The sequence below is a fragment of the Castor canadensis genome, chromosome 5 (assembly GCF_047511655.1).
Source record: "Castor canadensis chromosome 5, mCasCan1.hap1v2, whole genome shotgun sequence".
Classification (NCBI taxonomy): domain Eukaryota; kingdom Metazoa; phylum Chordata; class Mammalia; order Rodentia; family Castoridae; genus Castor; species Castor canadensis.
The window spans coordinates 28,737,514-28,764,086 of NC_133390.1; the positions used below are offsets into that span (position 1 = coordinate 28,737,514).

At 33.8% G+C, this 26,573-nt stretch overlaps 1 protein-coding gene across 1 annotated transcript in view; it reads left to right on the plus strand.

Moving 5' to 3' along the window:
* Positions 1–26,573, plus strand: part of Samsn1 (SAM domain, SH3 domain and nuclear localization signals 1) — a 141,955-nt gene that overhangs the window by 90,929 nt on the left and 24,453 nt on the right. The window contains 2 exon segments of the mRNA XM_074072884.1: positions 20,128–20,199; positions 25,201–25,347. Coding sequence (XP_073928985.1) covers positions 20,128–20,199; positions 25,201–25,347 — 219 coding nt within the window.

A 26,573-nucleotide genomic window follows, 5' to 3' on the forward strand; every position in this document is an offset into this window, starting at 1 on the left:
CAGGGCTGGTGATTTTGCTAAGTGGTAGAGTGCTTGCCTTACATGTGTGAGGCCCTAGGTTCAATCCCAATCACCATAAGCGCATAAAATTTGGCAAAATCCCATGGGTGAATTAGTACCCAATTCAAATGCAATGCATATTATACTTCATGTTACCTCAAATAAAAACTATGAAAATTTAAAAAGAAAATCAATGGGAACTAAATTATAGTTAGAGAGATATAAGATGCTCCACTGTGCTATTGTACACTAGGATGACCTTAAGGATAACAAACTACATTTCAAACGCTGGAAGAAAGGAGTTTGAATGTTTTTCAACATAAAAATTATGTTTGAGGAGATAAATATATTTAGCTCGATTTAAACACATGCACAATGTGTATATACATCAAAATATCACATGAAGGCTTGCATGTGCTTCAAGTGATAGAGTGCTTGCCTAGAATGTGAGAGGTCTTGAGCTGAATCCCCAATTCTGAAAAAAATCACATGACATCCCATAAATATGTATGGATTTATTTTAGGTCACAGATAAAAATAAATTAAAGAAGATAGTAGACTCTGTTATTAGTGTTTTAAAATAGGCTCTACAGTTGTGAGGTTAGAAATATTTGTGAATATACTTACAGTAATAGATTTTATAAGGATTCTATATAAAAATAATACATAATTTTCTGATATTCACAATATTTACCAATAAACATATTCACTAGTAAAAAAGTAAATAAAAACACATGTTGAGATAGAGTTTTACCATCTGTAATTTTATCACTAGCATGACATCATTATACTTTATTCCTTTGTTTCTCTATTTTACTATGGATCCTTTCCTCTGAATAGCATCTAAATACTACCAGTATCATTCCAGTTTGTTATAAGGAGTTCATAGCGTAGGTCAAGATTCAGAAAACAGAAGTCTTCCACAAAGGAAATGGTAAAATCTTTGGGGAATTACTATAAAATAAATGTATTATATATACTGGAAAGTTAATAAATTCTAATAAATTTAGTTTGTGTCTCAGAACATTTTATGGTATACAGGTAATTCCAATTTAAAATGAAATTTGTTGAATGGCTGTTTTCTACATTCATTTATATTAGTTAAAAAACAACCATGTTAACACACAATATCTTCCTTCTCAGATTTTTCTTTTACCTTTTTACAACTAGTGCCAACACTGATGATAATTTTAGAAACTTTTAAGCATGTACAAAACTCAAATTTGTTGAAGTATTATCTATATTATTGATACTATATATAAATACTAAAATGATGGGACATAGCATTTCTTGGGCTTTTTTGACTAACGCTTTATTTTTATTATCTAAACTTATGACATATCATTGAGGTTGTTTTCAGAGATTTTTGCACACTAACTCAATATTTGTGATGTCTCTGAGAATGGCACTTATTTAGTCCCAAAAATGAAGAGCCTTATGCATACAGATTAGTTACATTAGACAGTTATCTCCCTTAAACAAAGATACATAGTTAGATGAAGAATAAAACTGTGTCTTGTGAAGTATATATCATGTCAATTTCCATTGTCACAATGTTTAATTATCAAGTTGCCCTTATAAACAATAGGACTATAAGTATTATTTCTGTTTCTGTATTATTGTAAGGCAAATTTAAGAAGACCAAATCTTTAAGGGCTTTTGTAATTTGAATAGAAATTTAGGGGTTCTCCATTCCTTTTTCCATCTAAATGCAGGAAATTCATCCATGAAATCTCTCTAGGTGTCTACCCAACTTTCAACACTTAGCATTATAAAATAACTTTATTACTACTCAAATTGTTAAAAATTGTGACCTAATGTTGACATAAGTTTAACCATATATCTTCTTTCTGCACCTAGTATAGCCCTTTCAAGGTAGGAGGCTCTCAATAAGTAATTGCAAAGTAAATGTTTCTTATGTCTACCAAATGAAGTCTGGTTCAATGATGGATACTCACTAGTGCTATGTACTTTCATTATTCTTGATAGCAAATCTGTTCATGTGTATGTAAGCAAGTCTGTGCATATATGTATAAATATAATTGTAATTCATTTTTAAGTTTTCTTTTAAAAAGAAAACCATATGCCAATTACTATTTAAGAATCCCTAGAGAGGCTCATTGTTACATAATAGTACAAAAGTATACCAGCAAAAGTGCTCCAGGTTTAAAGAATATGGTAGAAAATTAGAAAACAAAAAAGAATAGACTCCACAAATGAAACCTGATAACTGTAATTAGAACAACTTGGCCTTTATTTGGTAGGAATTAATGATCTGTGTTAATAAATTTTTAACTGAGGTTTTCTTTGAGTTAGGAGAGATTTCAGTACCCTGTTATTGTAAATGGAAACATTGGAATAATGGAACTTCTTGAAATAGCTTTTTTTAATCTAAAGTGCATACTAAATGAGACACCATTAGTGTCACAGATGCTAATTTTCACTAGCAATGACTGAAGTGGCATTCTTTCCCATTTGCATTTGATCCTAGCAATGATGAGAGGTGATGAGTTGATTATGAGCTGTTTTCACTGCACTGCCCGCTGTGCAAATTTATGCTCCTAGACAAGGATGACACATAGTTGTGGCATTAAAAGAGCCTTCTCCCTTGCTTTTTGTATCAAGACTGTTAAGATACATTTAACTCTTATTTTACCAGGTGCAAGAAAGGGGAGATGTATTTCTATGCACTGGTACTTACTCAGGGCCAGACACTTGCATAAGGAATTCATGTTTATTATTTTTAAATCTTCTCAAGACTCCTTTAAGATGGACAATGGTTTTTTTTTTTTCATTTTTCTTTTATTATTCATATGTGCATACAAGGCTTGGTTCATTTCTCCCCCCTGCCCCCACCCCCTCCCTTACCACCCACTCCACCCCTCCCGCTCCCCCCCTCAATACCCAGCAGAAACTATTTTGCCCTTATCTCTAATTTTGTTGTAGAGAGAGTATAAGCAATAATAGGAAGGAACAAGGGGTTTTGCTGGTTGAGATAAGGATAGCTATACAGAGCATTGACTCACATTGATTTCCTGTGCATGGGTGTTACCTTCTAGGTTAATTCTTTTTGATCTAACCTTTTCTCTAGTACCTGTTCCCCTTTTCCTATTGGACAATGTTTTTTCAACAAATTATAGGAAGGCAAACAATCCTGTAGGCATGAAATATTGTGTTCGCGGTATTATGACTGGTAAAAACGTTGATTTAGGATTTATGGGGCAGCTTTTCTATATCTAAGTATCAGTACTATTATTTCTTCTTCATCTGGTGTATAGTTTTAAGATATTAAATTTAGATAATTTCAGTTGACTATTTGATTTTTTAAACAAAGTTTTCTGAAATGTAGATAACACACCAGATTTACTCTTTCTCCATTTTAAAAGTGGTGGTATAAAAAAATGTTTATTTTTAATTTTGGTTATTACCTCTTTTTCCCTAAAAAAAGATCTTTCAAAAGATTCTCCTCATTATGCATTTACTTAGTATTCATGTCATTATTTTTCTAAAAGTAATTTGAAATAAACTACAATGCACATGTAAAACTAAAACCAAATAAGACAAATCAAGAAAAAATGAAGTAAAGACCATGTTAAAAGGTACCCCAAGGGTCACCAAAATTGAGCTAAATGTGGACTTAAGTACTTGCTACTCAACATGATTTTGCAGACCAACAAAATTGGCAATGCAGAGTCTCTGGCCTGCCTCAGGCCTACTAAATAAATCTGAATATATGTTTTAATAAGGTAATCAGTAGTTCTGTGTTAATTAGGTTGAACATTAGAATGACTGGAGAATGATTTTTAAAATGGTGATTGGATTCCTTCCCCAAAGTATTTTAATTTACCTACTATAGAAAGTGGCTGGGCATCAAGATTTTTTAAAATTTAGCTTTATAGTGTTTTTTTTTAACTTATCTTTGCAAAAAGACTTAGATTAATTCACTAATCCTTTTATTCACTCATTTTTCCATTCAACAACTATCCATTGGATGCTTACTATGAAGAATATGAACTATGTACTTGGAGATACAGTGGTGAACAAAACAAAGATCCCTGTCCTCATAGGTCTTATATTTACTGAGGATGACAGACAATAAACATGTTAAATGAATAGTATGTTCAGCAATGACAAATGTCAAGAAAGAAGGAAAATGAATAAGGAAGAGGGATAGCAAATATGAGAGAATAGGAAACTTTGGTGAGAATGAAGCATTTGACAGAGGAGCTGAAAGAGCAAAGGAATAAAGGACCTGGTGATTGGATTGGGCAGAGGAAATCATATTCTGCACACCGGGAGGAGCAGGTGCAGAGGCGGTGGGATTGCGCATAGGTTTGAGAAATGATGGAGCATAGTACACAGGAGCTAGTGACCAGACAGAGCTAGATCATACTTCTAATGACCTTCTAGGCCATTAAAACAATTTGGGCTAGTATTGAAAGACTATAAGAAGTGACAGGATCTGGCTTAGAATTTAGTGGCTTTATTGTGGATTTCCGTTACAAATACACTGAAGGGAGTGAGGGAAGAAACAGGGAGACTGGTGAGGAGACATTTGAAGAAACTTGGCAAGAGATGATCTATTGTGACTCAGATAAGAAAAGCAGCATGTTCCATTGGCTGTTGTAAAGTCTTGCAATTTGCAATTTATTTGGCATATTTATAGTATAGGAAACTTACCCTATGCACTTTAATGATGAGAAACACACAGGTTACCACATCTCCATATCATTTTTGTTTCCAGCTGGTACCCACCTTAAAAGCAGAAATGATCTCATCTCACTGCTCAAAGCTATCAGAAATTCACCCCAAAGTTGATGTGCAACTTCCCAAAGACATTTTCCTTTTCATTAAAAATGAAATATCCTGTTGCATTTGCTTTTAATTTTTAGACAGCCTCAAAGAAATGAACTCAGAACTTGTACATTTCCCTATGTGTAATTGATTAAAATGTTGAATAATTTTAGCTATGAATATTTATCTCCCACAAATCAGTAATTCATTTTACTTTCCCATCTTAAAAAATTTGAATCTGTAATCAAATTTTATCCCAACCAAGTAACAAAAGGTTTTGGGGTCAAATAGATTGTGCTTAAGAAGTGCCCTGACAACATGCAGAAAGGTCAGAAGATAAATAGCCAAGGTTAATAAGACAGTGTAACTTCCCCTTCACTTTGAAATTTGGATTCTATAACCTTTAGGAAAAGTATAAAGTCACTATCTTGACTACCAAAGCACTTTGCTTGTTAAAAATCAACTTAATTGGGCTAGTGGAGTGGCTCAAGTGGGAGAGCACCTGCCTAGCAAGCATGATACCCTGAGTTCAAACCTCAGTACTGTCAAAAAAGAAAAGTCAATTTAATCAGGAACCTATTCTTTAATCTTTCCTAGCCTTGCTTCGGAGATAAATAGCTTCATTATGCATGAAGATTGTGTTTTTATATAATGGAATCAAGTCCATACTCTACATATCTAACTTTTCCAATTTACCATTGTCAAACGGACCCATTTCTCTTCCTTTGCAGTATTACAGATTTAGGTGAATTTATACAAACAAGATATTCATATTAGTTTCTTAGTAGAGAACAGAAATTTCCTCCATTAAGAGTATAAGTTTGTTACATGTCTTTGATGGCAGATTGAGGAACTCATGGATGAAGAGAGCCATTCATCAGGACATCTGGCTAAGCCCCCCCACCCTTTCCAAAATCCAGTTGCTGGCAGGATTGATTTCCACTGAGAACCATAAGGGAAAGCTCTGTCCCAGGCCTCTGTTTTTTTGGCATGCAGATGGATGACTTCCTGCTGATTCTTCCTCTATGTATACCCATGGTATCTTTCTCTTTGTATCCTGCATCTTATAAGGGCACCAGTAGGTTTATATTAGGGATCGCTTTAATGGCTATATTTATAACTTAATTACTTCTTTGAATACCTTATCTTCAAACACAGTCATCTTCAGAAACACTAAAATTATGACAGTAATACATGAATTTGTGGGAATACAATTCAGTCTATAACATTGTTTGTGAGCAACCTAGACTCCCCATGGAAGTGCCTCCACTTTACCTATCTTCTACAATGTTTTATTTTTTTCTCTATTTTTTTATTATATTATTCCTCCTTCCTCCCTGTCATCCAAATGGACCTCAGCTATATCCAGTTAGGCTTACACTAGGAACCATTTGAACACTAATAAGACATCTGTTTTTTGCTCTTGACCAGTGCTTTATACCACGTATTAGAACCATCTGGGGTACTTTACAAAAATGCCCCACCTGGGCTCCACTGCCAGATGTTCTGGTTTAGTTGGTTCAGTGAGGCTGCCACCATGTTCCTGATGCTCTGACCATGCTCATGCTTTTTTTTTTTTCCCTCAGCCTACAGTGCAGCTTGGCAGTCATGAACTCATACTTATTTTAATAACTAGTTGGATTGTCCCTCTCAAGAAAGCCTCAGTCAGTTATTTCATGGCAGAGTTAAGGAGGCCAATCTGGCAAAGCAGTAGGCAACATGGACCAAAATCACACAGACCTGGGTTTGAAGAATCTATTTTGATATATCCTAACTAGTTTCTTTTGAGTTCAGTGTTATAATATGGAATAGAGAAAGTGTTAAAGCAGGTCATATAAAGTTAATGGGAGCAATTACCATATATGAATTTCTTAGCCTGTAGTATATGTTTGCTTAATAATCTCTCCCTCTTTTCTAACTAATCACAGTACTTGTTCCACAACTGTACTGTTGTTCTGCCATAGTTTATTTCAATATCACCACTAACTATATCTACCATCAAGAAGAAGGGATTGTGTCTTATTTATATTTCTATCTGTGAGATTTTGGAGAATTCAAAAGAGATTGAACTCTGACTTTCAGACATGATGTGAGAGTTGTGTGTAGTGGTGTACACCTGCAATCTCAACACTTGAAAGGCTGAGGCAGAAGGCCAGCATAGGCTGCATAGTGAGACACTATCTCAAAAAAACAAAAACAAAAACAAAAACCAGTCTCCATGTGCACTTTATTATATGCTTGCTACCATCAAAGACAGTTGTAGAAGAGAGAATAATAGTAATTTCTTATTTCACAGTGAGTGTGGAGTGACTAATGGATAATATTAGTCATTTTGTAGAAGGGAAATTTATAAGTAGGTCAGGGATAAAGATCTTGGCAAAACCCACATCACACCAGTAACAGTTTGTAGAATCAGCATGTAATGAAGCAAAACAATGATCAAACATTGCAACATAATCTGTCTAAAGGGTCAAAAAAAAGTGTTAGCAAGAGTGTTGTTTTGTAGGGAGCCTAAAAGTGTGTGGGAGAGTAGGAATTTGGCACTTCATCTACAGAAAAAAATGCAGGGTGGCTGAAGCAAATGCCCCATTTAACTCAGCAGATCTTTCACTCCCATCAAGTATGCCATTCAGGTTATTACAGTAACTTCATGTTTCTAGCCCAATGCTACCCAATTGACTTTACTATGATTCTCCTACACTAACCAAACAAACTTCTGCCATGAGCTAATGTCTCATGTGCATTTCAACTAGGGAAGGGAATTTTTTGGTCAATTAAGCAGAATAAGCATTCTTGATAAAGGAATTTCTCATAGCAAATCAAAACTTGATATTGCTAATTTTGGTATCTGATAGTTTGGCTTATGAGTTAGTCACCCTGAGGTGGTTGATTTCTGAAAGGAATGGCCTGACTTGTCAAACTTTTCTTTATGTAATAAAGTGAAAGCAAGTAAATAATGATATTTCTTTTCTACATGCCTCATAATTTTAGTACTTTAAATTTCCAGAATAAGACTCAAGGCAAAATCACCTACCACAAAATTTTTATTTTACAAACTGAGCACTGGTGGCTTATGCTTATAATCCTAGCTACTTGGAGAGTAAGATCAGGTGGATCTCGATTCAAGGACAGCCCAGGAAAATAATGTGTGAGACCCCATCTTTAAAATAACCTGAGCAGAAACAGACTAGAAATGTGCCTTAAGCAGTAGATGCCTGCTTTGCAAGCTCAAAGACCTGAGTTCAAACCCCAATCCCACAAAACAGTTATTTTCCAAACTATAGTGATATGGCATTCAATACTTAATATTGAAGAACAAACTGAAGTTTCATGATTTTTTTCTGAGTATTTTACACTGTTATGGCTATGCAACTGATTTTTAAAGTACTAAGAGTAATTAAAAATATGCAATTAAATTTGTAAAATTTCTAACATTTAAGCTTATATTTTTCTTTGTATTGTTATTATTACATAGCTGTCATCTTTTCTTTGATTTGTTGGTGGGCGTTGCTTAATTTGCTTAAGTTATAACATCTACAAATTGCAAATTACTTTAAGATTATGAATATTTCATTATAATTATCTATGAATTTTGAAGCAAATGTTATCAATGAAACAAATGTTTAGAATTTAAGAAATATAGTTCCTTCGTAGATAAATATACTACAATTATTAGACATGATATTGTAGGTCAAAAAATTTCCCTAAATGGAGTTCATTTGTACCCCCACTGTGTATCCCTTAATAGAATGAAATATTCATGCATCCAAGTACAAATTTGCTGAAAGGAAAACAAATATACTTGAGTATGAAGAAGCAATAGAAGCCGATGGTCTCTTGCAAATATCTTAACACAAACTTACTACTATTTTTTTCTTCCTGCTCTTTCCCTGTTTGGGATTACATACCATATATTTGCCCCACATAAACATGTCTGTTCTTACTAAGAAAAAAAAAATGTTTAAATTCCTAAGCCTAGTGGCAGCGGGTGCTGCCTGAGATGGGAATGTTTATAAGCTTTATGATATTAACTGCAGCACTCAACCTCAGGTGGCATAAAGCATGCAAAAAAGAACTTTCTGTCAGTTTTATTATTTCTAAAAAGGTTCCCCTTGAAGCAGAAGAGTGACCTTGCTCTGCTGAGCTGACATATGCCTCTGGATTAATGGTCGGGCCTTGCTGGAGGGAAGCTCACGGAAACATTACAGCTCCAGAAGCTGGGCTAGCAGTGACCATTAATCAGGGGGACCAAAATCATGCATCAAATATACTCATTTAAAAGTAGTGAAAATGACTTAAAAAACTTTCTGAGAATTAGCTTATTGTTTGTCATTACTTGCGTTCAAGGAGATCACAGCATGACGAAAATATCCCTCAGGGAGACCTGTAGAAAGGTTACCGTGTACCCAGAATGCAGAGGACATTTAAGACTAATGGAGCCTACAGTCTGATAGGAAAGTTTACTCAATGGATTTTGTTTCCCCAACTTCATCTCCACACCTTTACTTAACTGTGACTTCAAGGAAATGGGTACTCTGAATGAATGTCTGACTCTTTGTGATCATTTTGTTTTTCAAATGGGAGTGTCTGGATTTAGTGGTAATAATGTATAACTGACAGACATGTTAGGAGACTTTTCAAGGACTTAAAGTTTGGGTGAGCATATTCTACTCTTAAATATGACACAAAGTGTTTTAGGCTTGAAAATACCATATTTTTTTAAATTACTGTAAATTAATTGCATAAAGGAATTTCACTATGACACTGATACATATGCATATAATTTACTTTTATCAAGTTCACTCTCTGTTACTCTTTATTTAATCCTCACCTCTTTCCCCTAATACATTCTTCCATCATGTTAGCTAATGAAAAATTTTCAGGACTTTTTTTCTTCTTGATTATTGAAAAAGAAAAAAAAAGGCTTACATCTCAGATTCTAAAAGATATTGTTCAATTTAACTAAACTGATAAGTTACTCTTGTCTTATTAAATTCCTTTGATGCTAAAATTGAATAGATATAATTTCCTTTTATACTTTTCTCAGTTTGTCTTTTAGATTAATGATACTATACATAATAGATATAATTTAACATGTAAGTGGAGCAGATGAGAAAATCAGGCACTTATTAAGAAGCTAGAATAAATTTGATATTTAAGATTATGACTAATATAGCAAGGCTTCTGCAATCAGTATTTCAATGTTCTTTGCTTCTCAATAATAGTTGCCTTCCTTTACCAGAATATTCAGTGTTACATTGTATTTATTCACCATATCCTACACAAAATATTACTTATGCAAAAGTATTTGTTTTTGAAGTTTAGTTATAAGATTAAAGTATTTGATAATGATGTGATTGGTTTGGTTAAAATATTATTTAATATTTGGCTATAAATAGATAAAACTATACACATAGAAGTTAAATTCTACATTTATTGCAGGAGAATATATGTTTTTGTAATTAGAAATTTGAATCATTCATCCTTGGTATCACTTTTCCTGTATCAGTTTTCCTAGACAATAAAATTAGTAATGCAAAATTCGCTTAAGAAAATCACTTACTTTCAGATAAGCATGGCAAATGCTTAAAACGTGTTCTTTAGTTTCTCACTTATCTCCCCATCACCATTCCCCAAATACTTAACTGTATTCTGTAACCATTATGCACAGGACACAGTAAACTATGATCTTTTTATCTCTAAGCCTGAAAATGGCTTCAGAACCCTTCTCAACACAGCTTTCCATAAAGCTTCCTCCTCCTCCTCTTCCTCTTCCTCCTCTTCTTCCTACTCCTCCTTCTCCTTCTCTTCCTTCTTCTTCTTCCCCTTCTTCTCCTTCTCTTTCTTTTTCCCTGAACCCAGGGCTCAGAAAGTTGTCTTCCACTTGAGGCACACTCTGAGCCCTTTTTATTTTTATATTGTTTTTGAGATAATGTCTCACTAACTTGCCCAGGCTGGACTCTAAAATTCATGATCCTTCTGCTTCTGCTGCCTTCTGAGTAGGTGGGATTACAGATATGCACCACCACTAGATTTCCATAAAACTTTTAAACACACTATTCATACTGGTACAAAAAGTTAAAACTTCTTGCCAATTTTGAGTTCAAGAGATAATCCAGACTTAGAAAATCCTAGTGAAATATTTTGGTACCAAATAAAAAATACTTTTCTAGTGATCAAAATGCTTATGTTAATTAAAGACAATATTTCTTTCTCTCCCTTGAAAATTTGGGAGGGGAGTATATTAGATATAACACATACTATCAGCCAATTATCCTTTTCATATGTAGTGTGTATCCCACCACCTTTTTGATATTTTACCATTATTTAAGTGATTATTATCTTTGGTAATTTCTAAAGAGTCTCTTGGTCAAAAAAATATACAATGTCATTGAATAAATAATTTGGGGCCACGCAGTGGCTTATGCCTGCAATCCTAGCTACTTGAGAGATGAAGATGCAGAGGACAGTGGTTCGAAGCCAGCCAAGGCAAATATTTTGCAAGACCCATCTCAATTAATAGCTGGACATAGTGACACACATTTGTGCTACATGGGAAGCACAAATAGAAGGCTCATGGTTCAGGCTGGCCTGGGAAATAAAGTCAGACACTGTTCTCAAAAATAACCAAAGTGAAAGTGGTAGAGCACTTGTCTAGCAAGTGCTAAGCCCTGAGTTCAACCCCTAGTACTGCAAAAAAAAAAAAAAAAAAAAGAATAAATAACTTTGAAATTCTTAAACAAATTTATATTGTATTGATTTCAGCAAATTTCACTTCCATAATCTGTGATCATTTTAATGTGCCATTCTATAGGCTAACTACAAATTTTATAGGTATAGGCATTATGCCTACAAAATGCTTTTTGTGTACTCAGTAGTTAGGACTGTATAAATAAATATTTATAAATGAATAATTTCCAAGTTGACAACTGCTACATATTTTAAGTTCACTTATTCTTTACATCAATATAATTGGATTATAGGAGTTACTTTTATATTTATATTGCCATTTAACTATGGCTCTATTTAACACAAATGGATTGAAATTATTTGGTCAATGGCATCAATAGGATATAGATTTCCCCAGGAGGCTTCTTTTCTGGCTAATACAGAGGTCCCTTATCACAAGTACAGAGTTTTTTATTTATGCTGATTTGTATGATACAACTTACAGTCTTTAATTAAACATTAGTAATTTTTTTCATTTATTGTAATTGATGAAGTTATAATTTCATTTGCATAGCTATGAAAGGTATAATTTTTGACAGTTAACTTGAAGAGTAATGTAGGATTTTTTCATATATTGTGGTTTTCCCCCAAGCCTCATAGCTGTAGAAATTTTCTCTAAATATGGTGTAGCATATTTAGAGAAATATGGATGAAGTATGTACTAAAATGGCATCATAGGGAAGGTGGGACTTGATCCTGACCTTGAAAAATGGGTTAGGTTTAAGTATGTGCAGGAAAGAAGACTGACTCTGCTTGAAAGGAAAATAAATGGCAATCCAGGCATGGTGGCTCACAATTATAATCCTAGGTATTAAGGAGGTAGAGATCAGGAGGATCATGGTTCCAGGCTATCCCTGGGCAAATAGTTCATGAGACCCTATCTCAACCAATAAAACTTGAGTATGTTGTCAACATGCCTGACATCCTAACCACCTGGAAAATGTAAATAGGAGAATAAGTCTAGGTCATTCAGGGCATAAACATGAGAGATCCTATTAAGATGCTACTACTACTACTAATAATAAAAATAATGACATCATGAGCAAGAGCCTTGCAAATAAGTGAATATGCCCAAGATGGTCAGTGAGAGGGGTCAGAAATTCTGCTTCATGAGATTGACTGGCATCACTAGATTCTAAGAGAAATTATGAGTGTGCAAAGTCATATTGATTTTGAGCTTTATTTTGTTGACTAAGGAAAAACTGCTTAAATGTTCTGAACCTCAGTTTTCCTCATCTATAACTTGGGAAATCAATATCTAATGCGGAAATGCAGAGCGATATTGTATTCATTTAATGATTACAGATTAGCTTGGCATGGAGCTCTCTGTAACCACCATAGCTTATGGAGCAAGCTTGACAACTGAAGAGCAAGAATGCGTGATGAGAATCAGTACTTTGGGAACATTCATTCAGGGATAGGATGTCAGATGATTAAGGGACAATAATTTGGAGATAAAGAGCTGAAATATGTTGCAGTGTTTCAGTAATTAACATGCATTTGAGTAGAAGTAATGGTGAAAAAGGCCTACAACAAAATTTGGAGAAAGATCTGAATAGATGTGGAGTCTAGGAGAATCTGTGTATGTTGTATTACATTTGTTATTGTGTGTTCAAGTTCCCTGTGAAGAGCGGTAAACAGTATTAGTGCAGGTTGGGGATTCAGAGTAGGGCCAAAACAGATTCCCCAGGAGCAATAGGATATAAGCAGAAGAGCCTCTGGTTGGCACATCTGGCTTCCTGCCCAAAGTCAGGGGCACCATTACTGTGTACTAGAGAAGCTACTAAAGTGGGTTCCCTAGAAAAATTCCTGAGGATTTCAAAAAAGTGTAGGTATAATGAACAAATTCCAGGAGGATCAGAAGGGAGCATTTAGAGTACTTGATTATGAGTAGTTCAGTCTTTAGAGAGATAGAAAGAATCAAAGAATGCAATAAAACAATAATGTATGAGTGAGCTGGCCAAGTAGAAACTTTACAATAGGGAAAACAAAAATCTGAGCACTTCAGGGTAGCAAATTCATGATCACAATTTTTAACTCTCTTCATTTCTTTTACTCTTTTTAAAACAATAGGTTATGTTAAATGACTCATCTTTTGCCACATTATGATTTTTACTTGAAAAAAAAGTACCTAAAACATATCTCAGTGTTATTTAAGAAGTCCTTTCAATTAAAATAGAATAGCATAAATTCTATTCAATTCCTAAAAGTATAATATCACTTACAGTTTTTGGATGAAACAAAAATAATTAGACATGGTTGTAAATTATGCAGAGACGTAATTAAAATGTTAAATATTTCAGTTCTTTTTACTTATAAAACTTGTTTTGTTATATTAAATTGGCTGATATGAATACCCGCCTTCACAGGTTGCAGAAAATTCTGCATTTTTTTCTTAGTTCTAGTTTTTCCCCCCTCTTTGGGTAATCTCTGAGGTAGTTTGCAGAAAATATTTCAGTGGTGCATCAACTCTGAAAGTAAAGCTTTTGCATGGAAATTTTGACCAAAGTTCAAAGAATGGTGTTAGAGTCACAATTCTGTACTTCCTTTACATATTTTGCAGTTGATATAAAGGTAACTGAGCTGGAGTTCTTAGAATCTGTGTGCACAATGAAAGTATTTAGAGCATTGATACATGTTCAAGCTTTAGGTTGCCTTTATCTAAGGTTAAAATGTAAGTGTTGGAGGCAAGATTTTACAGTTCTGGTTGTTTTTTAGCCTTCAGTCTCTTGACATCCCACACAACTCATCTTCCACTGGCACCACATGATGCTGTAGTCACTTGACACTGAGGCAATCTTAACAGATTATTTTAAGTGAGTTAAATTTGATTCACACTCTTCAAAAGATTTTAGCACCTGAATTAGTTAGAACAATTAAATTTTCAAATGCTTTTGGATAAAGGCTGAAAAGCTTATTGAGATTTAACATTTTATAATAGAATATTCATACAAGGGTGTGCTGAATCAGAATTCTGGTCTTCAAGAGTGTATTACTAACCAATGGTTTATGAGCAATATTTAGAAGATGTGAGAACTTGTTGGCAGAGTGCGTGTAATTTTTAATTTGCCAGTATATTTCAAAATACTGTAGATGTCTCACACAAGCAGATTTTTTTCTTTGAAATAGACTGTGAAACTTTTCTACCAGTGCCTTCTCCAAATATTAAGTCATGTTGGAAAAGGCATTGTATTTGATGAACCCAAAATTTGGTAGCTGGTTAAGAAAGAAATTTAAGGTGAATTCTTTTGCTCTTGCTGAAAAATTGCATTCACATTTATAAAAAGAAACTCCATAATTTTCCTCATGTTGGTAAATCTAGGGTGATCAGTATTTTAGGAAATTGTTTTAGTTCCAAATTTCCCATCCTGCTCAGATAGCAAGTTTATTTGAAAATAAAGGCAGGACAAATATTCAGTAATGCAACGGCATAGTGCAGAGTCCATCCTATGGAAAATTTTTAAAAAAGGATTATTTATACAACTTGTAGTTCCTACAACAATTTCCTCTTTGAGAACTAGATGATTTCTAATAATGCCGTCAGCATTAGAAATAACATTCTGCAAAAATTAAAATTGTTCTCAAAACTAGAGATGAGGCGTGATTAATAAAAAGAATCTTCTTTTGTTCTTTATATTATTCATTGCATGTGTTCAAACACTACAAGTGACTCTGGTTCAGCACCATTACTGTGGAAGTCAAGTAGACTGTGGAAGGCAGTCTGCATCATGTGATCACAAAAAGGCATGAGGAAAATATCTTCATAAAGAAAATAAGTTATACTAAAATTAATTCAGATTTTAAAAACCAGTTTTTTTCTTCAGTGTATTATGCTCCAAATAACCATAAACCTATCAGTAATGTTATATTTTTACAAATTGGTTCCTCAATAAAATTACGAAAACATTAATTCTTCATAAATTACCCTTTAACCTCTTGTGTAGGTATAAGTATTTTTAACCTGCCATTTTATTATGGGAAATTTCAAGCATATGTAAAAGTAGAGAACAGTTCAGTCTGACCCATATATACAAAACCCAATCATTAAATAAAACCCAGTTGTGCTTCTTCTTCTTGCCCAAATACTTTCTGTTCCTCATTTTATTATTTTGACTAGTATATAAAATAACAGTGCTCCCTCAACATTATCAAATAGCTAGGCATTAAAAAAGTTTCTTCAATTATTTCTTGGATATTTTGGTATCATGGTTTATCTGATCTAAAAAAGATTCACAGATTGGATTTGGTTGATATAACTCAAGTATATACACATATATACAGAGTAATTGTCCATAATCAATTGTTTTGTGAGTTTAAAATATATTTCATACAGAAAAAGCAGCTTAAATGTTTAGGTGTTTCACTTTATGCCAGTTTTCAAAATATAACTCATATTTCCCCTGATAATCACTGACTTTTTTCCTTTCAATATGATTATGAATTCATGAATTTTTATGTTAGGTATATTGCTATTAATATTGCAACACATTGCAGTCACTTTTCTCCATATTAAAATTAGTCCATTTTTAATACAATCCATCCCAGTGAGAATTTTCAGTATGGGCCCTGAATTGTTTAGAAAGTTCTCTTGTTTTTATCTTATGAGACAGTGTCCAGGCTGACCTTGTAGGTTTTCTGTCCCAGCCCTTTAAAGAGACTTGATTCCTTTTAAGAGAAATGTATTTAGGAAGGCCATGTACATTGTGAGAGAAAGAAAGAAGAAAGGAAGGAAGGAGAGAGAAAGGAAAGAAAGGAAGAAAGGGAGAGGGAGAGAGAAAGAAAGAAAGAAAGAAAGAAAGAAAGAAAGAGAGAGAGAGAGAGAGAGAAAGAAAGAAAGAAAGAAAGAAAGAAAGAAAGAAAGAAAGAAAGAAAGAAAGAAAGAAAGAAAGAAAAAGAAGGAAAGAAAGAAAGAAAGAGAAAGAAAAAGAAAGAAAGAAAGAAGAAAAGGAAAAAAGAGCAAGCCATGGTACTGGTAATTGTTCCAGATCTTTTCAGTCGATGGAGCTACAAAATATACATTCTTAAGAGGAAATCTATCATGAACTGTCACTGATGTTTTTAATTGACACTAAAGATTGCAGGATTTTGTTTAGCATTTAATGTTATATCTGCATTGCTTTTCTCAGATACTGAGAATCTTGATTCCAGATGCTAACATTATTTTCATTATAATTCAATATATATTTTATATATACCAATATTATTAATAACATTGTGATTACTTAGTCATTATTTCTTGCCCTGACATATTTCCAACTATGTATAGACTGTCAAATCACTTTTAAAAATTTCTTCCTCTTAAGTAACCAACTCAATATGCAGTTAGACTAATTTGTTTCATTTTGATTTAAAAATTTTAGGGATTACATTTTATGTCAATTTAATTTAGTTTATAAATATGTGAAACATGTAGTGTTTTGAAGTCAAATCTATAGTATATGCAGAGAAACATTTTCTTTCCTGTCCCTTTTACTATGTTCATTTTGTCTTATATCTCTAGGAAGGAAAAGCATATTTCCCTGTATTATAACACAAACATTACTTCCTCACTTAGATAAATGGTAGACTACTCCATATACTTTTCTCCATTTTGCTTTTATCACTTACATTTCATCCAAAGGGTCATTCTATTGCATTATTAAAAGATGTATTTCAATACTTTACCATTGCATATATTTCCATTGTGTGGATTTATTACATATAATTCAATTACTACCTTCTTGCTTTGATACACTATATCATTTCAATAAAAATGCTATAATGAATTTGGGTATGTGAATCAATTTATATCCAAATGTTTCTCTGGCATAAAAGTTTAATCACTAAGACTAAGTGCAAATACATATGAATTATGCTAGATATTGCCAGATTTCCCTCCATAGGTCTTGTGCCATTTCACAAGTGAATTTCTAATTGCATAAGGAAGCACTGCATACATATTTTTTAGAGGGGGTAATTCCGGGGATTGAACCTAGTACCTCGCACTTGCTAAGTACATGCTCTGTTATTATCAAGCTAAACTCTCAGACCTTGTATACATTTTTATAAAGTATAAAGACTAAATATGATCTAATGTTAACATAACCAAAGAATTATCAAGCTACTTTTTATTCAATCTACTCTTCCTATTGACAACTATTTGTTTATGTAATAGCTGTCATAATGGGAACTTTTTTCACCACATCGAATTTGCAAAATCTAATCTGTTAAATTATCAAACTCATTCTCATTTATTAAGGATTGTTATGTAGGAAGCAGGCTTTGCTTTCACATGATTCACCTTTTCTTCAGCAACCCTGACAGTAGAGTTATAGATTTGTTCTTTGTCCCTTCCTCATACTAGACATAACCCCTTTTCATCATAACCCATCATAAGTCATAACTTTTAGACTAGAGAATAATAAAAATTTTAAAACATTCTCTTAAATACTGCAGCTCTTTTGTTTGTTTGTTTGTTTGTGTGATTAGTTCATTGCTTTTATTTTTTGTTTTTGTTTGTTTGCAGCCTTGGGGATTGAAATCAGGGCCTTGCTCTTGGTAGGCAAGTACTCTATCACTTGAGCCATGCCTCTTGTTTCTAGTTTGTTTTTCAGATAAGATCTCACACTAACTTTGCCTGGGCTGGTCTCAAATCTATTTCCACTTCCCCAGTAGCCAGAATTACAGGCATGAGCCATCACACTCTGTTCCTGAAATTTGTTTTTTAAGAGTATGTCAATATGGATTAATGAAGTCCTTTGCCTTAAACTTGTTGAGTGGTTAGTGATGAGATGATTGACGAAAATCAAAGTAATAGTCTTGTATCTTTCTTAAACCATTACTCCTAAATCTTCTTTTCTTTATTGATATAATGGGGGAGAATTAATTTTAAAAGGTGGTGACTATTGATTACTTAATGGAAGAAGATATTGTAGAGAAATGCTGATGTGAGTCTATTCTGTGCCCTCCTCTGCAACAGGACCCATTATCCAGTAGTCAAAATCACTCTATAACTCTCATTAATATTTAATGGGCAGGAGGCAAGCTGGATGTAGGCTACACAGTTGCCATAGGTCTGGGCTCCAATAGGCCATACGCATGTTTTAAACACATAGAAGAGCAATAGATTTCCCTGGTTTCACATTGTTTATAAGCAGGACAACAGTGCTCTCAATTTCCTCTGTGATCTCTGAGCCATGATGGCCTGATGGAAACCTACTAGGCAAGTTGAAGTGATTAATGCTCTGAAAAATCTGTCTAGGTTGGTAAGCACTGCTTCAGAAGACTTGGCATTTTCTAGCCCTTCTCTTTCTCTCCTCTCGTCACCAGCAAGAAGGCCTGAAGGGTTTGCTCAGGAGGGGTGAGACTCAGCAAAAGGTGTTAATTGTGTCTAATACAGTCATCAACCTTGGAGCAATATTCTGTAGTACAGTGTCTATCAGGCTAACTTCTTGTCACATGTCATCGTCTTTTTATTCTCATTTAAAAGGGAAACAGGGATGAAGACAGCTGTTGGGGATTCATGAGTATAAAAGTACTTCTAAAGAGTAGGATTCTTTGAAGCTAACTTGGACTAAAATGGGCTGTGTTTTGTAGATTACTGACTCCCATTATTAATTTTTTTTATATTACTAGCTTTTTTTAAGTAAAACCAGCTTATTTATAATATATAATAAGCTTGAAATTAGATAAAGATTATAAAACAGGACATATTCTTTGGATTTATAGGTACAAGGAACATAAGAGCAGATAGCCACAATCTCAAACAATACATATAACTAAATAAATAGTGAAGAAACCAATTTTTGACTCAATGACTACAGAATTTGAAAATGTGTCCAGTAGAACTGTTTACTTTATAGCATATTGGGATTATTTATAATTACCTTTCTAGAATGAGTTGCATAAGAATAATAATTTAGCTTATACACAAAAAGTATTCAAAAGAACAGTCTCTTGTTAACATATTGAGTTTTCCTTCAATACCAGGGACTGAAACAGACCCAGGGGTCTCATTGTAATTCCAGTGAAGTGTGGAAAAATTCAGTGTTACCCCTAATCTTAAACTGTGCATGCCTAAATGCTCCTTTCAATTTATTAATAGGTCAGTGTGTGTGCATTATCCTTCTGATATCCAGCACAGAATTTCAAATTATCCACAGTTAGAACTGGGAATGCACTCATGTTATTTTGTTGCTTAAAAATTTGACCTTTATGAGGCATAACCATGGATTGACTGAGAGGCTTGTTTCTCCTTTCTTCTTGTTGTTTGTTTATTAGTTGAAATAAGTTAACGTTCAGCTCATTTAAAGGAGGCTTATTTTAGTGTTCACAGACTCTTCAGTTGTTACTGTCAAGAGCAAAAGTAGAACTATAAATTAAAAATATTTTAACCAAAATTTTCTCCAAGGTGATGAGCACTATATTTCAAAGCGTAGGCATATGTCAGTTGTTAATATAAAAATATGAGTAATATGCTTATCTTCAGTGCCTTTTGATATAACAGAGAAGAACTTGGGTATATGTAAGAGACATACTGATTAAACTACAATCTAATATATTTACTAGTTTTACTGAAAGTTCCAAACTCTAAATTTCCTTTTCCTTTCCTTTCTAATTTTATAGCGAAGCAGCAGTTTTGGGAATTTTGATCGTTTTCGGAATAATTCCACATCAAAATCAGACAATTCAACTGAGGTTAGTATTTTATTCCATTTTTATGAATGTTACAATAAAACTTTATAAGAACTATGCAGACAGTATCGCTCTTGCAAAATACAGTAGAAAATACTTTTTCAAGTCATAGACTTGCATATATTTGGTGGATAAAGTGATTTAGTATCTAGAACTGTGCTGGACATTAAGGTTAAAAAGCTATCTAAGAAGCCTACTGGATATTTGAGAAAGCAGAACATAAATTTAAGAAAATGGTTACAATTCAGGGCAGATGTTTTGGCACATACCTAAAATCCCAGCTACTTGGAAAGTAGAGACAGAAGGGTAGCTGTACCAGGCCCTAACATGCAAAAGTTAGGTACTGGAGCTTTTTCTCACTCCCTTGTTCTCCTGACCTAACTGGCCTAACTGGGGGTGACTGGAGATGTAGAAAAGACAAAGAATAGACAGACAGACATGCATAAAGCTGGAGTCAGGTGTGTGGGACACTCGGATGGAGACGCAGAACAGCCTTGTTGCTTCTTTTCTCTAATAACACTTCTTTTACTTCTCTTTTCTTCTCTGTTCTTTAAGGCCTTGCTTCTAAAGTCTTTCTTTAAAACCTTGCTTCTTTTCTATTCTTTAAAGTCTCTTTCCTTAGACTCACTCTGTTTTCTCTTAGCTTTTCTTTAACATAATCTCTCTTAAAGTCTTTGCCCTCATACTTGTATTGTCCCATGTTCTGTTTAAAGTCTTGGTGCTCAGACTTGCAGACAAACAACAGCAGCAGCATCTAACAACTGCATTAGCATAACTCTTAAAGTCTCAGTCCTTAGACTTGCACTGTCCCATGTTCTCTTTAGTTTTTCTTTAGCTTAGCTTTTCTAAAGCCTATGTATAAAGTTCTCCGTGCAGAAAGCTGCTCTGGTGGAGACACACAGCCAGCATCAGCATCAGTGGCAGCCAACCAAAAATCCCCATCAAAAAACCTTCCATCAATTCCCCATCAAAAAACCTCCATCAAAAAACTTTACATCCTCCTTCAGCCAGTCTGTTACATCCAGTGGTAAATAAGGAGGTGGAGCAACAGCTGTCAACAAGATAAATCTACTCTTTACTTCTCTGAACATAAACAGCTCAGGAAAAACAACTGTGCTGCACCTTGCCCTCTTCTGTGGCTGGGGCTGTGCCAAACTCAGCCTGCAGTTTATTTGACACAGCTGTGTCAAAAAAAAGCTAGGCATGGTGGTTTAACACTTTAATACCAGCTACTTGGGAGATAGATGTAGGAGGATCCTGATCTGAGGCTAGCCAGCCTAAAGTGCAAGACTGTCTCTGAAAACAAGCTAAAGACAAAAGAACTAGATGCATGACTCAAATGATAGAGCACTTGCTAGGAAAGACTGAGACACTGAGTTCAATTCCCAATACTGCCAAATTATATATGTGTACATGTACATATATATATGTGTGTATGTATATATATATATAGTTACAGTTCAAAGTAATGTTGATAATTCCAATCACAAAAATAATTTCATGAGGATAGGTAAGACACCCAAAAAACTAGATAGCGTTTTTTTGCCCTCAACACAGAGAAACTAATGCAGGTGCTTTAAAGTGACAGAGGCCAATAGGAGAAGGGGACCAGGAACTAGAGAAAAGGTTAGTTTGAGGAGAATTAATTTAAAAGGAAAGCAATGCGAGTCAATTCCCTGTATAGCTATCCTTATCTCAACTAGCAAAAACCCTTGGTCCTTCCTATTATTGCTTATACTCTCTCTTCAACAAAATTAGACATAAGGGCAAAACAGTTTCTGCCTGGAAGTGAGGGGATGGGGGGGAGAAAAGGGGTGGGGTGATTATGGGAGGGGGCGGGGGAAGGGAGGAGAAATGACCCAAACATTGTATGTACATATGAATAAAATTTAAAAAAATAAATAAAAAATAAACTTCAAAAAAACCCAAAAATAATTTCAATCATAAAACTATAAATGTATGAATTGTAACTGCTTTAAATCAGGAAATGTTTAAATGACTTGACTGTAAATTTATTAAGGAGAACATATGGCTACTTGAATTGTACTGTCACATTTCCATTATGTGCATTGAATGTTTCATTGGCAACTGTTACAGATTTATAACCATATACACCTCAAATGTAGCTTAAGAAAGGCTTCCCATAAAATTAAGTGCCCATAATACTATAACAATACCAATAATATCTACATATAATTGAGCACTTAGCTCAAAGTAAGTGCAATGTTAACAGTTTACTTGACTTATGACTTAGGAACTATTAGTATTTTTGTTTTACTTTTGAAGAAATATGCTTCTTTCATTGAACAAAATTACTTCTATGTTATAGTTAATAAATGACAAAGGTAGAACTTAACCTCTTCTCTGGCTACAAAGTTTCCATTCTGTTATTCTATCTTCTAAATTATGGGCCACCTGTGATGGATGATTAATGAAAGGTATAACAGCTACTAAAATAGTAGAAAGGAGGAATGGATAGTGAGAAAATACAGTATATGCTTATCATTAAACCTGATTCAGTAACCTCACAAGTAATAGTAATTTTTAGGTAAATAGGTTGTATGTCTTATGCTTATCTATAGATATATCTATATACAATATTTTAAAATACTTTTTATGTCAGTAACGGATAGAGAGACACACACACACAGAGAAAGAGAGTGGCCTTATATGATTTTGTTTTTAGTTGGGATCTTATATAAGATTTTAATTTTCCATAATTATACATAGCTATATTCTATTATTATTTAGCTTTAGATTCTGGTGCTTACTTATAAAAGTACCTCAGGCTCATTCAGTTTTATTGATATAAATATTAATGGCTTAGTATTTTTCATGAAAGAATATAGTGAACCTGATAAAGTAGTTTGTACATTTCTAAGAAATCCAACATTCATTCTTCATTCTGTCAACAAATACCTACTCTTTAACAGGATTCCAGTAGGCTCTCCAGAAGTACTATTGCAATAACACGAAAATGCTTATGTCATGAAGCCTGGAGTCTAAAGGGGGAGACACAACATAAAACACAGCAAAACCATAAATAAATATCTAAATAAAAATGTGGTTCAGTTTATGAAGAACATAAAAATAATAAAAAATTTAAAATATGGTATAATTTCTCTATGCTTTCTATAAATAATGATAGAAAAACTGAAAAATATTTGTGGTACATTTTTAAAACTTACGTAATGGTAAACTAACACCACTTGTAATAAAATGCTTTCATATTTTAGTTAGCAAAATAATTTTACCAAGAAAACAGAGAAAGTTTAAGCAGAAAGAAGAAAAGGACTAACTAAAACTTTAAAGTGCTTACAAATTATGTTTTCTTCAGAGATTCTGAATTAAGCAAAGAATCTTTGCCTTTATAACCTTGAAAGTAGAAATTAATAAAGTGCAATGAGGGTTTAAATTGCCTGTCTGTTATATTTATCATAGGCAATTTGGGATAAGATATGAGGCAAAACATAATATTGATTGTTAATTATGTTAACTATGTGGTTAAACTTCCATATTAAAATATTCAAGTTCACTGAAGAGGAGTTTCCCACCATTTTTTTATATTCAAGAAATGACTATCTGCCCACCTTTCAGGAATGGTAAGCAGTGGTAAACTAAATGACCTTCAAGGTTGATTTCTTGCACATATGAGGTTTTAAGTCTCTGTGACCCAAATATGTCCTTCAAGGAAAAAAATTGCTGGAAAATTCTACATGAGGAGTTTAATTTATTCAAATAGTATTGACCACCAGTTATAATGCCTGGAAATAGTCTAGACACTCAGAATAAAGTAAATAGATTAAAGCCACTAGTCTAATGGGGCATGTATTACATGGAAGGTATAGACAATCATTAAATGAACAAACAAATGTATTATTGAGTAATGTAAAGTGCTTGGAAGAAGAATATATCAGGTGAAACAAGTAGGAAGTAGGGATAAGTGTGGAGAGTGATTAATCAGCAAATTTCTTTCTTGTTATGTGACACATGAGTAAAAGCCTGCATGGTTTAGAGAAGAAATCTGTGCTCTCTATGAGAAGCCAAGATAAAAACCAGTACAAACCTTGGTGAGACTCTGATAGAGAAACAACAGCAAAGGAGTTACCACGGCAATGCTTCATTGCAGTTGTTTTAAGAAGCTAGTGTGCATCTGTATGTCAGGCTTGCTTGAAGACCATGCTAAAATACAAATTGGCTGCAATGATGTTGATGATGGTTGTCTAAGAACCACATTTTTAGAACCACTGCCATAGCAAGCAAGGAAGAACTGAGAAATAGCTAGGAGTGAAGTGGGAGGATATTTTATTTCATGTAGATTTTATATAATGTAACAGATAATTTTATATCAAATAATGTTTTTAATTATACCATATCACATGATTTTATGTTATGTTATTGAGCTTAACTTCAAAACTTCTTAAAAATAACCATGATCACCTCAATTTGTACGAGAAGCAGGAGGCTATATTAATGCTACCTTAGCACAGATAGATACTACAGACTTTATAAAATATTCAATAAAATATTTCCCATTTATGTAGAGATAATTGCTTATTATGTATAGTATTTAGTTCTAATTAGTTCATCACAAAACACGTACTAAAATGATTCTTTAATAATGCTGTCAAATCTCAAAGAATTTTAGATATGAAAGTCAGAACTTTCAATGGCACAAGTCTTAGCTCCTGAGTTTGTAACACAGGTAACCAAGGTTGGACAATTTTAACAATACATAGTATGCCAGGGTTGTTTGAAAATTTGGAGACTGCTGCACAGAATGTATAGGAACTTACATCCATGAACATAAAATCTTCTCTCCAATAAGGTTTTCAAATCAATGTTCTTTGGACTTGAGATGTAGTTTAGTAGTAGAGCCTGGCATGTTTAGAGGCTCTGGGTTCCACACTCAGAGCCATAAGACAATAGCAACAAACCACTTGACTCAAAACAGTGCTCTTTAATTCTTTATTATTTTGTCTTTTGTAAACAATTCTACACTAGGTACTTGAAGGGGAACCCACAAATGAAAGTGAAGAACAAAATAAATCTTCAAATAATGGAAGTATGGGTAAAAAAATGAGAGGTATTTCATGGACAATGAAGAAGAAAGTGAGTAAAAAGTACATCAAAGCCCTTTCTGAGGAAAAGGTAAGTGTACTTTGTTAATCATTTGCACTTTCCTATTAAATTTTTTACTTAAAACATTCAAAAGTCTCTTTTTCTATATGTAAATAGTAGTACAAGTATTTGGTGCTTTATGAAACATATATGTATATATACATATATGTATCTATATCTAAAGGTATAGGTAGATAGATAGATAGATATCCTCTCTTAATTGTTTTGTCCAAAATATGGGTGGAAGTGTTATTCTGAATTTAGTTGAAGAAGTCAAGGCTTAGAAGGATAACACATCTAGCATGTAAGGAATAATATATTATTTATGTTATAGCAAGTATCGAGACTCAATTCTTTTTTATTTCCAAATAATATAGATAACCCAATTTTTTCTTTTTTATTCATATGTGCATACAATGTTTGGGTCATTTCTCCCCCTACCCCTACCCCCTCCCTTACCACCCACCCCACCTCCTCCCTCTCTCCCCCACCCCCTCAATACCCAGCTGAAACTATTTAGCCCTTACCTCTAATTTTGTTGTAGAGAGAGTATAAGCAATAATAGGAAGGAACAAGGGGTTTTGCTAGTTGAGATAAGGATAGCTATACAGGAAGTTGACATGCATTGATTTCCTGTGCATGTGTGTTACCATCTAAGTTAATTCTTCTCAAACTAACCTTTTCTCTAGTTCCTGGTTCCCCTCTCCTATTGGCCTCCATTGCTTTTAAGGTATCTGCTTTAGTTTCTCTGTGTTGAGGGCAACAAATGTAGCTAGTTTTTTAGGTGTCTTACCTATCCTCATATCTCCCTTGTGTGCTCTCGCTTTTATCTTGTGATCAAAGTCCAATCACCTTGTTGTGTTTGCTCTTGATATAATGTCTACATATGAGGGAGAACATACAATTTTTGGTCTTTTGGGCCAGGCTAACCTCACTCAGAATTATGTTCTCCAATTCCATCCATTTACCAGCAAATGACAACATTTCGTTCTTCGTGGCTGGATAAAATTCCATTGTGTATAGATACCACATTTCCTTAATCCATTCGTCAGTGGTGGGGCATCTTGGCTGCTTCCATAACTTGGCTATTGTGAATAGTGCTGCAATAAACATGGATGTGCAGGTGCCTCTGGAGTAACAGTCTTTTGGGTATATCCCCAAGAGTGGTATTGCTGGATCAAATGGTAGATCGATGTCCAGCTTTTTAAGTAGCCTCCAAATTTTTTTCCAGAGTGGTTGTACTAGTCTACATTCCC